General features: G+C 43.4%; 1 protein-coding gene across 1 annotated transcript in view; it reads right to left on the bottom strand.

Annotated features, from left to right (window-relative positions):
• MCUR1 (mitochondrial calcium uniporter regulator 1) overlaps nt 1–14,651 on the bottom strand; it is a gene marked incomplete at both ends in the record, with an annotated part of 56,177 nt that overhangs the window by 22,648 nt on the left and 18,878 nt on the right. The window contains 2 exons of the mRNA XM_084259535.1: nt 12,265–12,310; nt 13,156–13,270. Of these exons, the coding sequence (XP_084115661.1) occupies nt 12,265–12,310; nt 13,156–13,270 (161 nt within the window). The remainder of the gene's footprint in view (nt 1–12,264; nt 12,311–13,155; nt 13,271–14,651) is intronic.

Here is a 14,651-nt window from a genome sequence, read left to right as displayed (position 1 = left end):
GCGACAACTCTTCCCCAACAATCACCCAGAGTTTAAAGTTTCTCCCAAACTGGATTAGATTGATCTGGGAAACAGATAGCAGGTGTTTGCTAGACTGCCTTATGCAGAGCGGTATTTTGACTAACCGGAAAAGGACTCCAGTTAGGGGGAAGTCCTTTAAAAGATGTTTGGAAGAAACTATAAAACATGTCAACAAGTAGGAGTTAACATACTGAAGATAACAGGATGCACAAAACACATTTGTTTTTGCAGGTACCAGATGCTTACATGGACTAGTTTAATCCTCATAAAGACCCTGTGACGTAGGTACTCTTATCATCCCTATTTTAATGATAAGGAAGCTGAAGCACAGAGAGGTTGAGTCATCGCCCAAGATAACACAGGATTCAATGGAAGCAGCCTAGCGCTGGAGGCCATGCTGCTAACATGCCCCAGCAGGAGAGCAGGGAGCAATGCTACGAGAATGGGCTTGATCCAGGCAGTTTCCTGGAGGTGGTTAAGTTTTCACAGAGTGATGGAGATTCTGGGCCATGTCTGGGGTAAGTGAAAATGAGTTTTCTGTTTCTGATAAGCTGTGTTCCTTTTTCTCATGAGCATTCTTTAGTGGAAGGCCTCATCCATAAATACTCAAAGATCATTGTTCCATGAGTACTGGGTACTTACTAGAGGCCATGTTTGCTGAGTTCCAAGACGGAAGTGCTTTGGAATCAGAGCTGTGGGTGTGGAAAGGATGAAAATTCACTTGGTTTACCTTATTTTAGAGACAATGAAACTGAAGCTCAGCGAGACTGTGGTGCCCAGACCAGCAGTCTAGCCTCAATTCTCATTCTAGGGTCTTTCCAGCCCACTCTCTAACACCATCTCTTGGATGAGCAGCCTGAGCCGGTGGGCCTGGGGTGGGAGGAGAGCTGGGCAGTCATGCCTCAGATGGTCCAGAAGTCTTGTGATAGGGCAGCCCCGATATGGAATGGGTTGCCTGGCTGTGGGTCCTCACCCGCACGCTTAAAAGGGACTTATGAATACTCCACTACAGGACACACAAAAGGTTCATAAAAGGCTTATTTACAAGGGAAAAGGAAATAAGGAAAATGTACAACTCAGGGAGAAAATAGGGAAATAAAGTCTTTAATGCGTCTTACCCGATCCGCCGACCTGGAAACCCAAAGGCACTCTCCGAGCTGGCCGGACGCTGCGAGCTGGTGGAGAGCCAAAATGGGGGATCCCCCAAAGCCCACGGGTCTGGCTTTATACCCACCTGGCTGCCGAACCCCACCCTCAGGTCCCAGCCACCTTGCCTTGGGTGGGGATGGGATGTGGAGTTCCCAGTGTCTTTGGCTTTGGCCTGGGGTTGGGGTGGAGTCCACAAAGCCTGCATGGAATTAGCTTTAGGACAGCCCTTTCCCCCTTACAGTCTGAGAACAGGCGGCAGAGCTGGGGAATGCTGAGGCCCATTTGGCTTGTTTACCTAGACCAAGGTCAGTCCAGAGTTGGGAGCAAGGGAAGGGAACCTCAAAACAAAGTCTGGTCACAGGACTCTGCGAAATGGGCCTCTGGGCCTTCCTGCCTAACAGCGCCTGACACAAACTTGCACCCCAGAGGACGCCCCACAGTCAGAACTCTGTCCCCTGGGCTGCACTGATGGAAGAAGCTCATGCTGTCCCTGCCCAGGGTGGGGGTGGGGTGGGGGGTGTTACAGAACCCATGGGGGGGCTCTCGTGTGCTGACTGGGAGACGGCTCTGTCCCTCCTAAAACACTTTCAACACCGGGATGACTAGAGTATTTCTTCTAGTTATCACTGAGTCATAATAAAAAGTAATTTCGGGTTGTATAGCAACCGAAGCATCATGTTCTGGAGACACTAGTCGGGAGTCACGTGGCACTCAGGGAGGGGGGCTGCAGGAGGCTGCCCACTCAGATCCGGGTAACTAGGGACCCACGCAGGCAGCCGCACAGGGCGCTGGCGTGGGTTCTACATCTGTGAATTAAAGGTGTAGAATGGAGAGGTTTTGGAGGTTCCTTTTAGTACTCACCTCTTTTTTTTTTTTAAAGAAATGTCTTGCCTTCTGGGGTTCTGGGGTTGTATTTTATAAAAACAGCTTTACTGAGATTTAGTTCAACAGACAATTTAGCCATTTAAAATGTGCCATTCACTGTTACAGTCTATGCAGAGCTTGCAACCATGACCATGACCCATCTTTAGAATATTTTCACATCCCTAAAAAGAAACCCTGTACTATTAACACTCAGTGTCCACTTCCCCAGCCCCCCATCTCTACACCCCCACCCCAGTGTGAAGTTTGTGTGCTATAAGCTCTTGAAAGCTTCCTATTGATACCGGAATTGTCAGGCCTAGTCTCCCAGCCAGGAACGGATCTCAGGCTGCAGGGCAGCGCTGAGTCCCAGCCACTAGACCCCCCCAGGGTTGGTGTCTCACGAAGCCGCAGCAGGAACTTCGCAGACGCTCAGGCCAGCAAGTGAGAAGAGGCAGGTTTGTTTAGAGAAAGAAAAAGTTTACTGAGGAGGAAAAGAGCAGAAATAAAGTGGGACTCCCGGGCCAGGGAACCAGGCCTGGGAGGGGAAGGAAGCCCAAGTGGAGTCGTGTCTCAGGGAATATAGACCTTCTTTCCCTCATTATTCTAAAGCCCCACCCGTCTCTCTGTGATTGGTTAGTTCTCGGCTGTCTCACTTCATTTGCTACTGAGCGGGGGATCTTCACATTCCTTATCTAACAGCTTTCTCTTTCCCCATTTGTTGCATCTTTAAATTTATGGCCCAGTCCTCTGGATGGGCATCCCTGCATTGAAGTTAAACAGCTGCCCTTCTAATGTGTCCATAAATTAAACCACTCTCCATTTCGCCAATCTCCGCCTCCCTTTACCACCTGAAGGAAACCAGGACCAGCATTAACAATGTTGTCCTTGGTCCTGGGATGTTTGTTTTTCCTAGTGGAATGGGTTACTTTCCCTTGCTTGTCCTTATCTCTGAAGCCTCCCTAAATTCTTCAGAGGTCCCCTCCTGCACTGTCCCTAAAACTGCCTAATAACCCTAGCTTGCCCTGTCTCACTATGAATTACCTATAGCCTCCAAATACCTACCACAACCTATACCCTAGATTCCAAGGATTATGTTCTGTTGCTGGAATATGCACCTTTCTCAGGGAATTCACCTGCATGGATACTCTGGGGTGGTTGCTGGAGCATGTCAAGGACTATTCACTTGTTTCGTTGGTGGTGTAAATGATGGTACTAGTAGTTACTAGTGATTCTGTATTCTCTGTGTGTAGTTTTACTGTTTACAAAACATCTGCATGTAATTGACCTCCTTTAATCCTTTGCAGGTCCGGTCAGGTCAGTGGGTGGGTCTCTTCTTCCTGGGGTCAGAATGCTTGGGTTTGAACACAGTCACCACTTTACTAGCTCAGTGCTCCCGGGCAAGTTATTTCAACTCTTTGTCCTGCTTATCTCATCTAAAACAGAGGTCATAGTACTTTTTTCATAGGGATGTGATGAAGATCAAAAGAATACCTGAAGACCGTAGAACAGTTCCTGGAATACAGTAAACAAACCTCTGTAATTATTCCTGTTATCGTCATTATTGTTTCCATTATTTTAAAAATGTGGGAAGTAAGGCTTGGCAAGGTCAACGGTTTTCCCCAGAGGGTAACAAGTAGCAATGCTGGGAGCTGACTGTAGTCCCTGACTCATCATCTTAGTGACTGTGAAATGAGCTGCTGGTGAATATTGGTACCAAGAGATTGTGTTGCGACAATAAAAATCATTGTGGTTTTGTAACAGGGTGGTCCCCAGGAAAGGGGGAGGTTACAGGTTTCCTGCCCCACCCAAGGAAGGGTGGAGGTGAGCAGGGAGAGAAGAAGCTGCAGAGGAGACTGAGGAAGGAAGCAGGATGGAGCCAGGAGACCTGAAGGAGGCACGTGGAGCCGAGAGACACGTGAAGAAACTGCGCTTGCCTTTTGGTCGTGGACGGGGTGACACAGATGTGGGTGAGTCCCGTGGGGAGGGGACCATGGCGGGTTTTATCTTGATTTTGCTCTTTTCCCTCCAGACTTGTCTGGTTGTTTCTGATCCTTTTCTTGGGTCCCCACTGGAAGGTGCTTTAGACTGTGGCAGGCTTTGGGGCCTTGCTCTGGGCCAGTCCCGCTTGGGTGGACTTTTGCCCACGAGGGGACGGGTCACTTTGGGAGCTTGATTTAGAAACTAGATTCTTTGTCTTTCCTGTGCGTTTCCTAATTCTATTAAAGTTCCTTCCCATTAAAGTCTCAGATGTTCTGTCTTGATGCAGCGGATGGCAGAACATGTTTAGAGCAGGCAGGTTTGCGGGGTCTGGGCTGCCCCTCTCCCTGCCCTGGAACAGATTTATTAATTGGCAGGAAGAAGATAATTGACACTTTCCTTGATCTTCAACTTCTTCCCTTAGAGTTTTCTTATACTTTGAGGACTTGCTACTGTTTTGTCCACACTCACTCGCTGAAGCTCATAACCAAGCAAAGGAATGCACATAAATATTAATGGGGCAAACGCAGAGCTGACCATGCTTGCTTCATCAGCTTTTTTGTTTTCATAAGCACATGACCTTGCGACTTAATTGGATACACACATCATAAGCAGGTGTTACAGGGCAACCCCGCTCTACAACGGGTTGCCTGGCTGTGCGTCCTCAGCCGTGCGCTCAAAAGGGACTTACGAATACTCCACTGCAGGCACACACAAAAGGTTAATAAAGGGTTTATTTACAAGGGAAGGGAAACGAGGAAATGTACAACTCAGGGAGAAAAGAGGGAGGTAGAGTCTTAGATGTGTCCTACCTGTTCCGCCGACCTGGATCCCAATGGCACGCTGAGAGCTGGTGAAGAGCCAAGAGCCAGGAGGCCAAGAGAGAGACCCCCAAGGCCCACGTGTCTAATTTTATACCAAACCTGGCAGCTTAAGTCCACCCTCAGGTCCCAGCAACCCTCCCTTTGCTAATGATGGGATTTGTCTTTCCTAATGTCTTGATGGCTTTGGTCTGAAGTGGGGTGGAGTCCACAAAGCCTGTATGGGATTAGCTCAGAACATCTTTTCCCCCTAACACAGGTACACCTGTTCTATGTCACATGAAGGAACGGGCTGTCAGGAATTGCAACATCCCATAAGGGCATACTGTTCACTATCAAACAGGATGATTTCTAGGTCTACTACCCTCTGAATAAACGAGGGCCACCAACTGTCACAGTCATCCCTCCCAACACCCAATTCTACCAAGTGCGGATGACCCTTTACATTTTTCTAGCACCTACATGAATTTCAGATCAAGTATATGCTCTGAGCTATCTTTGTAGGAGATAGTTAGAAACCAGGAAGCTGGGAGAGGAAGTGAAGAGAGAAGGAAGGCAGGATACTTGCTTTTGCCATGCAGTCAAGGCCACTGAGGGAAAGCAAACCTCACGCAAGTGTTGACAGTGCCTGCTGCAAGTCTTCCCTGCTCCTTGCAAGGGAAGGGACATGTACCTGGGATATGCTGTGCTTTGGCTAAAATAATATGGCACAGCTAATACATAGATATATATTAAAGAATTTTGAGAAACTTTCAAATATGTGAATTTTTAAAAAAGATTTATTTTTATTTATTTATGCATACAGAAGCTGGTGTGTAGGCCAGAGGTGGGGTGGCGGTGGGTGGGAAGGGTGAGAGGATTCACCAGAGACAGAGCGGGGAACAGAACAGGCAGACTGACGAAATACACTGCTGAGGGGAGCAGCGGGCGGCAGGAGAGGTCTGCGCCATGTGGGTCAGCTCCCTGGCTGGGGATGGAACTCATGCTACAGTGGCTGCTGATGGCTTCATAGTGCAGAGTTAACCCCTTGCACCACCAGGGAGGCCCCAAATGTGTGAATTTTTCATTGACTTTTTTACCCCCAAGCATGCAAATTAACTTGGAACAATGGTAGATACTGGAAATTAATTTATTAAAAAAAAAAAAGGAGATTTGGTTGGTTGTGAAAATATTGTGACATGGAATATATATTACCCATTATTGAAAATAAAGGGGGGGCCTCCCTTGTGGCACAGGGGTTAAGGACACTGCTATCAAGCAGTCACCAGCCACTGCAGCACGAGTTCAAAACCCAGCCAGGCAGGGAGCTACCCACATGTCGCAGCAGACCTCTCCTGTTGCACCCATTGCTCCCCTCAGCAGTGTATTTCAGTCAGGCTGCCTGCTCTGCTCCCCACTCTTTCTGGTGAATCCTCTCACCACCCCTGGCACCTCTGGCCTGTACCCCAGTTCTTGTATGCATAAATAAAAAAATCTCAAAAAAAAAAAAAAAAGAAAATAAAGGGAAGAGACATTCTGAAGTGTTTCCAGCTACTAAGGAATGGTAACTTAGAGGAAAGCTAATTGCGTGACTCTCTTTAGGTTGCCCTGAATATTGTAAGGAACATTGATGATGTGGCAACCACTCTCAGCCCCCTTCCTTGCTACAGGTGGCTGTGCGACCTGACCCTGGCCTATGAAACAGGGCTGTGTGTGTGTTTGGGGAGATCTTTCTCCCTGATTAAGAGACACGAGAAGGGTCCTTTTGCACATCTATCTTTTTTGGCTTGGATGCTATGTGAGGATGGCCGGGGGAGCCATATTGTGATCAGGTAGCCCCAACCCTGAAGCTAACACGCAGAGGAAGGCAGGGGTTGAAATATGAAAAAGCAGTTGGGTCCTTGAAGGTACCATGAACGACTAATCCAAACCTTAGAATTACCTATTTCTAGACTTAATAAACATAGGTATAAGCTATTGTTTAGTTTTGCTAAATGCAACTGAAGGAGTCCTGTAGATATATATGTAAAAAAACATCTATTTATAAGTGCTTTCACAGGCTCACTGAATCTCTCAATTCCCCCAGGCTACCACTGTTTCCCCAAAGTCTTACCACCAGAGTTTGCAGAGAGAGCAATTCTTGAGGTTTGACAGAGTGACTGCCTGTGACAGAGCCTCGCAGAACGCTGGGAGGTTCAAGCAAACCATGAAGTAGTATAAAAATAAAAGAGAAATAGTGAAAAAATAGCTGTTAGGAGAAGACACTGACTTCCATCTGAAAGGGACAGGATGCCACAGGCAGCTGTTTCTTTTCTCCTGGGAGAATGTGTTGCGGAGTCTGAGGTAGCTGAGGAAGAATTTACAAAGCTTCTCTGAAAGAAACTGGAGAAATGAGACACTAGCTGCAACTGTTAAGTGTGGCTTCCCAGCCTTTAATCTGAAGCTGATAAAGCTTCAGAATCATGGAAACTGACAGAAAGCAATGCAACAAAAACCAAAAGACAAAAAACCCCATGCAGACAAAAGTCGAAACTGAAACGGAAAGATAGGACTTTGTAGCATGTCCACATAGTTCAACTTATTCCTGGAATTGTTGGCCTAAAAATAGTGATCTGTGTGTTTGTGCTATGTCAAAGACAACCGGAGCTGTCCCATTTCCGCCAAGCATGCTGTGTGTCTGGCTGACTGTGGGGTCAGTGTGATCCCGGTGAAAAGGGCAGAGTTAAGGTAGACATGCCTGGCAGTAAAAGGAATGATGAAACTTGGCTGTGGAAAGCCAGAGGTTTAGATACCAGAGAAAGTGGTTTCTAGAAAATGCCTGTCTTTAAGACAAATGTCTTATTTTTAAAGAAATCACAGACCTGAAGCAAAGAACAGGTTTTTCATTTGTCTGCACACCACTGACACGAAGCAGGTGGCAGTGAGGTGACGTGAACCGCCACATCGAACACATCATTGACACTGTTTTTAAACACACATGCAGCTCACTTTGCCTCTCATTTGCTGTCCCCCTTTTATCAACTCGATTGCTCATCTTCAAATCTTGTTAGTTTCTTTGACTAACTTTGGTAAAAGTGATCTGTGGTTGGAGAAAGGGAAAAGCACATAAAACGCCAGGCTACCTTTCTATTTCATTTATCCAAGCTGCACGGTCCCCCATCGCTTTCCTCTCTGAGCAGACATCTGTCACATCAAAGATCAGCTTGCTGGTCTCCAGGCAGGCTGACTGGAGAGCTCCATTTTTCAGAGGTGGGGCATTTTGCTCAACAGGTGGTCAGAGGAAGCATGCCTCGAAGAACCCAGCACCCCTCTCTGGACGGGCCACTCGCTGCCACCTCAGCTGCCTACGCTGGCTACTTCAAAGCTTTTCAGAGTGGAAAAGTTACAAGAGCATGTGCTACTATTTCTGGCTCTTCACACTTGAAGTTGGTCTGAGTTGTGCCTGCCTGGAGAAAAAGCGGAGGTTAAGATAAGCAGAGTTGAAAGCTGAGGGCTGAGTTTTGCCCTTCCTGAATTTACATCAGGTAAAAGCAAATTCCTCTTTGTTCAAACTAACCTGATTTGGATTTCTATCACTTACATCCAAGTCCTCAGCTATTTCTAAAACTTGTGTAGAAACCTCATCATTGCCACTCATGCAAGTAGTCACAATATTTTATATAAGCACACTAAAGGAATTCTTTTTTTTTTTTTTTTTTTGTGGGACCCTCGCCGGTGGCCGGGGATCGAACTGGTGCTGCAGAGGCTGCGGGCAGCCTCGCAATCCAGCGTTCAACCGCTGCGCCACCAGGGGAGGCCCAGGAATTCTTTTGAGTAATGAAAATTTATTTTGTGTATCAAATGCCACTGTCATATTTACCTTCTATATAAATTCAAATGTTTAGGTATCAGATTTTCTCAGCGTACACCTGTGTTAGTATATACAAGTGGAGGGAGTACCAGTTGAAATACAGTGTAGGCAGAAGTTGTTCTAGTTTTTCATATTCGATTTGATTGAAAAGTACATTTTCCAAAGAAGATAATTATTTTATTTTAGGCAATAAAAATATATGCACCTTATTATATAAAAATACAACTGAACATCTGCTTAAGTAATAAAAGGGTTATTAAGAAATGATTTGGGCTAGGATCAGAGGAACATATGTATAAATCTCTAGATATAGGTATTTTCCAAATAAAATTTCAATAAAAGGCTGAACATTCTCCAACATTTCACATACATGAGGAATAAATTATTTCTGGTTAACATGTTTTTGCTTTAGTTTCAGAAAGGCCACAACAAATTGGTTTTAAAACCACAGTTTTCTAGACACAAGTTCTATCTATATTTGTTCAGAAGTGACACCAAAATCCTTAGACCAGACCATATTAGGGTGAGAGAAGAGAAATGCTTGCCAGGGCACGTGTGTAATGAACAGACAGGTTGGAGAATGAGCACAGGAGGGAAGGTTCTGTCACTGCGTGTGGCTGCAGAGACAATCACAGGTGAGTAACAGGCGACCAGACAGGGCATCCTCACTGTGGGTCAGGATTTTGGTTTTTAGTGTCTGGAGGCAAATTCCAGCAAGATCTCTAGTTTCAGTCAAAGCTTTTTTCTGGAACTTGTGATTTCTCAACTAAGGTACCTGGCAAAAATGAACATGTTCAGATTTGTTTTTGTTAGGTATTAAGTGAGAAAAGAACAGCTAGGGAATAAGATGGGCATGGAACCCAAAATTCATGTTCCCTGTAAAGAATGCTCCACCTAAATGGGTTTTGCTTATTAAGGAAAGGAATGAAATTGGAGTTTATGTTCTATAAAAAAGATGAAGGTCCTTAGGACAGGAGGGGAGGAAGCAGCAATGCAGAGGAACCTCTAAGCATGGAGTCATACACAGAAGGGACACATTTGGATTCTGCCCGTCTGAGGTTCTGCTGTAGGAATCTGTACCAGGGCATCTTTGCTTGATGTATGTTTTCAGGATCTAGCTCTGGCTGATGTTTCTACATGCCGGACAGAGGTTATCTGGAAGTTTTGCCAAGGACCGGCTTCCTTCTGAGAATTAATGTCTAATTTCCTGGGGTGATCTGAACCTGTGTAAGCTAGCTCAGGGTTCTCATACTGTCCGGTCACAGCAGGCCTACAATGTTGAGGCATCTCGGCCACCAGCAGGGAGGGTTTATGTGTATTTTTGGCTTAAGTGCTTTTCAAATAGAATATATTTGATAAAATAAAGGAACACAGTCCTGAGTCCTCCTAACCTCTGTATGTGCATGCCATCCATGCCATCAAAAGTTCACTGCTTCCAGGGCGGGCTGGGGCAGGGATTCTGTACTGCAGAGAACTCGCAGCAAAATCAGAGCCCCAAGAGACAGACGGCTATGGCCCACGATCACAGCAGGAATGTCATCTGAAGTAATTTTGGCAGATGAAAGAACATCATTCCATTGAGTATTATTTTGAAAAAGACTATTGGTTTTTAACTTCACTGCTTTTAACCTATAGAAGTTAGTGTTTGCTTCGAAACAATTTCTTGTATTTTCTTCCTCCTCTGGGGGTTATTTTGGAGAAGCACCTGAGCTTGCAGCCCCTTCACCAAGTTCTTATTAGCCAAATTCAGATCTATATGAAGTAGGTGCAAATAATGGGACGTCATGCACATCAGTCTTTGATACTAAAAGTGGCTGCTAAATGTATAGTGTTTTGGGGGGATCTTTCTCAGAAAGGGGAAGTCTATACTGGTAAAATATTTTAAAGAGCTGTTAAGACCATTTGCAGTCTAGCTGAAGAAAGGTTAAATTGTGTTATTTCACTTGAAACTGAGACCACAAATGTAGACTTACTTGTCTTTCTACTTATTTGGAGCCCAGAATCTTTATTTTATTTTATTTTTTTAAAGATTTATTCATTTATTTATACAAGCACTGTGTACAGTCAGAAGCGCTGGAGGGTGAGAGAATTCACCAGAGCCAGAGTGGGGAGCAGAACAGGCAGGACAGAAGTACACCGCTGAGGGGAACAGTGGGCAGCAGGAGAGGTCTGCGAGCCATGTGGGACCCTCGCCGGTGCCCGGGGAGCGAACCGGCGCTGCAGAGGCTGCAGAGGCTGCAGGCAGCTTTGCAACCCAGCGCTCAACCGCTGCGCCACTGGGAAGTGGAGCCCAGAATCTTTATGCCACAAAAATGTTTTCTAAAAAGGCAATGACTTATACTTTCCAAATTTTAGAAAATATATCCAAAGGACAAAAGGTAACCTTCTTACTAATATGGTGAGAACAATAACATTTTACCCATCTGATCGTGTGGCTTCTGCACAGTACCAGGTTATGTGCACATGTGAGTACAGGTAGGAAGAGAAAAGATGCTATGGACACCTTCCTCTCTAAAATGCGTATCTTCCTCTATGTGGTGGTCATTTAATTAAATGCTTCTCCAAAATAACTCCAGCTGTATTTAGGAACTGATCTGTTTGGATCTAGAGGTAAGGTAGGCATGAGAAATCAGCCTAACTTAGGATGATACTGGTTGGCATGAGAACATCTGTGATCTGAGCCTGTAATGGGCAATGGTATATTTATTAAAGACCAACGTTTACTCCTAAAAAGTGTGTACACGATCACACATCCAGGTATCATTACAGAGGAATACTGAGTGCCTCTCTTTTATAAAAAGCAGATGACGACCAGAAGTAGACCCTGTTCTAAAAACTGAAGTAGAGTTCCATGTCAAGAATTAGCAGGTTTTTGGAAAGGTAATTCCACAAGTGGATTGTTACAGTTGTCAATGAGGGAGAGAACAGCAAGAAGAGGGAGGGAAATTCAGGATTTTAAGAAGTAAAAGAGAGTTCTCATGACAATTACACTTCATTAAGCAACAAAATTTTCTAGCTGGAAGACACTTTAAAATTAACCATAACAATAACTTATTAAGACAATGGAAATTAGAAGAAAAGAAAAGAAAATTTTACCCCCTCCTTTGGGGGTAAAATACAGCTGTATCACTAACATATCCACCAGCTCAGGCTGAAACACAGTCGTCTGGGGCAGGGACTGGCTGAAGGCACGGGTGGGGCTTTTAGGAAGAGGATTTAGTGTCCTTAGGTTTCAGTGATTCTTCGGCACTTTGCTTTTCAATGGAGACCTCATATCTTTACATGACAAAAAATTGTAGAGAATTAGATAAATATTTACTTTGGGTATGTCCCACAGGTTAGATCAAGTTCACTGGCCCCGCTGAGTGGAGTATCCTTCTCCACAGCCACTTGGTTATAAAGTCAACTCAACAGAAAAGGTAAGAGGAGCAATTGTGAAATTTCTGCCTTCTTTATCTTGGTTGTCTGTCCATATTTATATAAAATAATCTGCATTAAATACAAATCAGGGTTAAAATTTAAGATGAGAAAAAAGGACAACAATCTGGCATTCTTAAGGCAAAGAGTAGAGATACTGTTAAATACATACTTTATTGTACCCACAGGCGATAAAATCCCAGAGCTACTGTTAGGCACGTAAATACAGACCCTGTAAGAAAAAAAATAATTGAGAACAGCGTTAGTTCTATTAACGGTTACTTAGGGGAATGTCTTTTTATTAGTAAAACACCCACTTACCGACCTATTTGCCAAAAAGAAGAAAAAAATAAAAAAATCCAAGTGATTTATATTGTTCAAAGATGTACAATATCCTATGAAACACCAGCCCATTAAAAAAAACCCACAGCTTAAAATTATTTTCAAAGTACAAAAGGATCTGATATTCAAGAAAGTTTTTCAATCCAAGTTTAGAATCACAAAAATTTGGTGGTCACAGTGTGTGTATGTGTGTGTGCGTGCATATGTACATATATACAGGACAGACCCTTCATGAGCCAAATTTCACTTCTAAACACTAAATATCTGATTAAGCCAAAACATGAAATCTGAGTTAAAATAATGGCTAAGTAATTTTTTTTTGGGGGGGGATACATGAATTTTCATTCCCTCTTTGGGCTCAAAAATTGCAAAAGCAAAACAACTTTTTAATGAGGAATATCACCCAATGAAGCAGGAAGTTCACAACTCAAAAGCCTTTCATTCTCTCTAAAAATATTTGTTTTGAACTAACCTGTAGTTCAACGACAACAGTTCATCCAGTGATTTATAAAGTGCATCATTTTACTAATTATGTTACTGCTTAGAAAGAAAAAGGTGTCAATTATAGTATGGCAGCCACCCACTACAAATTGTAAGATGGCGTCCATTTCAGAGATGTTGAAATTGAAACAAGATAAGCTGGAATCAATGAAGGGCAATACCTGTCTTTGACTTACTTTATAAGTTTATTTTATTTTCAGCTTGTTGTAACTACCCAGATACAAAGCCACTTACCTGCTAAGTATTTAATATTGTCAAGTTTGTGTGACTCAAGCATGGTTTTAAGGCCAGCAACCTCCGTGTCTATCTTCCTGTCTGTCTGGGTGACGGCCCGGTCTTGCTGGGCATGCTTTTAAAACAAAGAGATTCACAGCATTAACCCGCTTGAGAAGACACAGCCCCCTCTGCTCTGCCAGCCTTTCCCAACAGGGTGCAGCCGAGGACACTAGGCAAAGACTCAGGACATTTGGCCCTGGTGTTACTGCTCCCACACTCCCACCATGGTTGTGTTGCACACCGCAGGGTGCTTATCTTATTAGGTCTGTTTCCTTGTTTGAAAAAAAAGGAGAAGAAAAATAAGAAAAACAAACAAAAAAACAAAAAGCAACTGAACTTGATTGGTTTAAGGAAAGTTAGAAAATATTCTTTAATTGCTATATTCTGTAAAGGTGTATGACATGTAAGGCACAGGAAAAGATGCCGTCAACTACTTTTTGCTTTCTGAAATAAAATTTAAATAGTATTCAAGGAACACTTAGATATCGAAAACTTAATTTTATCCCAAAGTACTTTTCAAGAGTATATTTTGCTCGCACGGGATGTTCAGAAATTTAAACATGAAAACGTGCATTAAAAAGCTTTTGTCAATCACAAATGACTCTAAAATAAGGGGGGGTGTTATGAAGCCCGTCAGTTCTCAATGGCAATGAATATGTCTCACCCTTTCATATGTTCCTCCTAATGAGAAGACTATAGAAATACTTTAAAAAATGGGATCTTGGATAATCTAAAAGCAACAGTCCTTGCTTGACACTATTTCTACTCACAGTTATAAAAGCTTTCTTCTTTTATATTTCAAATGCAGAGTGTTTATTATTATTATGAGACTTGTGTATACCAAGGGCCTACTTGTGTTGTTTCCCAAGTATAACACAGTTAAACTAGACATATGATCTACCTGTAAAGGTGGTGAGTTTGGGTGATGGTATAAATGGGTTGTAATATTTCATCAATGCACAAAAACACTGCAGTAACTTCACCAAAACTTTCCTAAGGCGAGTAGCTAGTTCCCTAGGACTAATAATCAGTTAATCAATAAGGAAATAAATGCCTAGATGAATAGAAAAATACTCTAGTGGAATATTTCAGTATTCTTACCATGGAAGTCTCTTGTAGATTGCATAGATTCTATGTATTACAGGATTGAAAAGAATGCATGCCATAAATTAAAATAAAATAAAAAACCCGATGATATCTCACTTTTGGGCATATAGCCAAAAGAAATGAAGACACAAAGTCCAACAGATACGTGTATGGCCATGTTCTTATGGCATTATAAATCACTCAATATACAAATGACCACAACACAGAAGCAACACAAGTGTCCTCTGATAATCAAGATATGGTATATATTCATACAATAGAATGTATCTTACACGTTACGAGTATAAACCTTGAGGACACTATGCTCAGGATAGTAAGCCAGTCACAAAAGGACAAATACAAAATGA

The sequence above is a fragment of the Talpa europaea genome, assembly GCF_964194135.1.
Source record: "Talpa europaea genome assembly, chromosome: 2".
NCBI lineage: Eukaryota > Metazoa > Chordata > Mammalia > Eulipotyphla > Talpidae > Talpa > Talpa europaea.
This window is presented reverse-complemented; position numbering and strand designations above follow the sequence as displayed.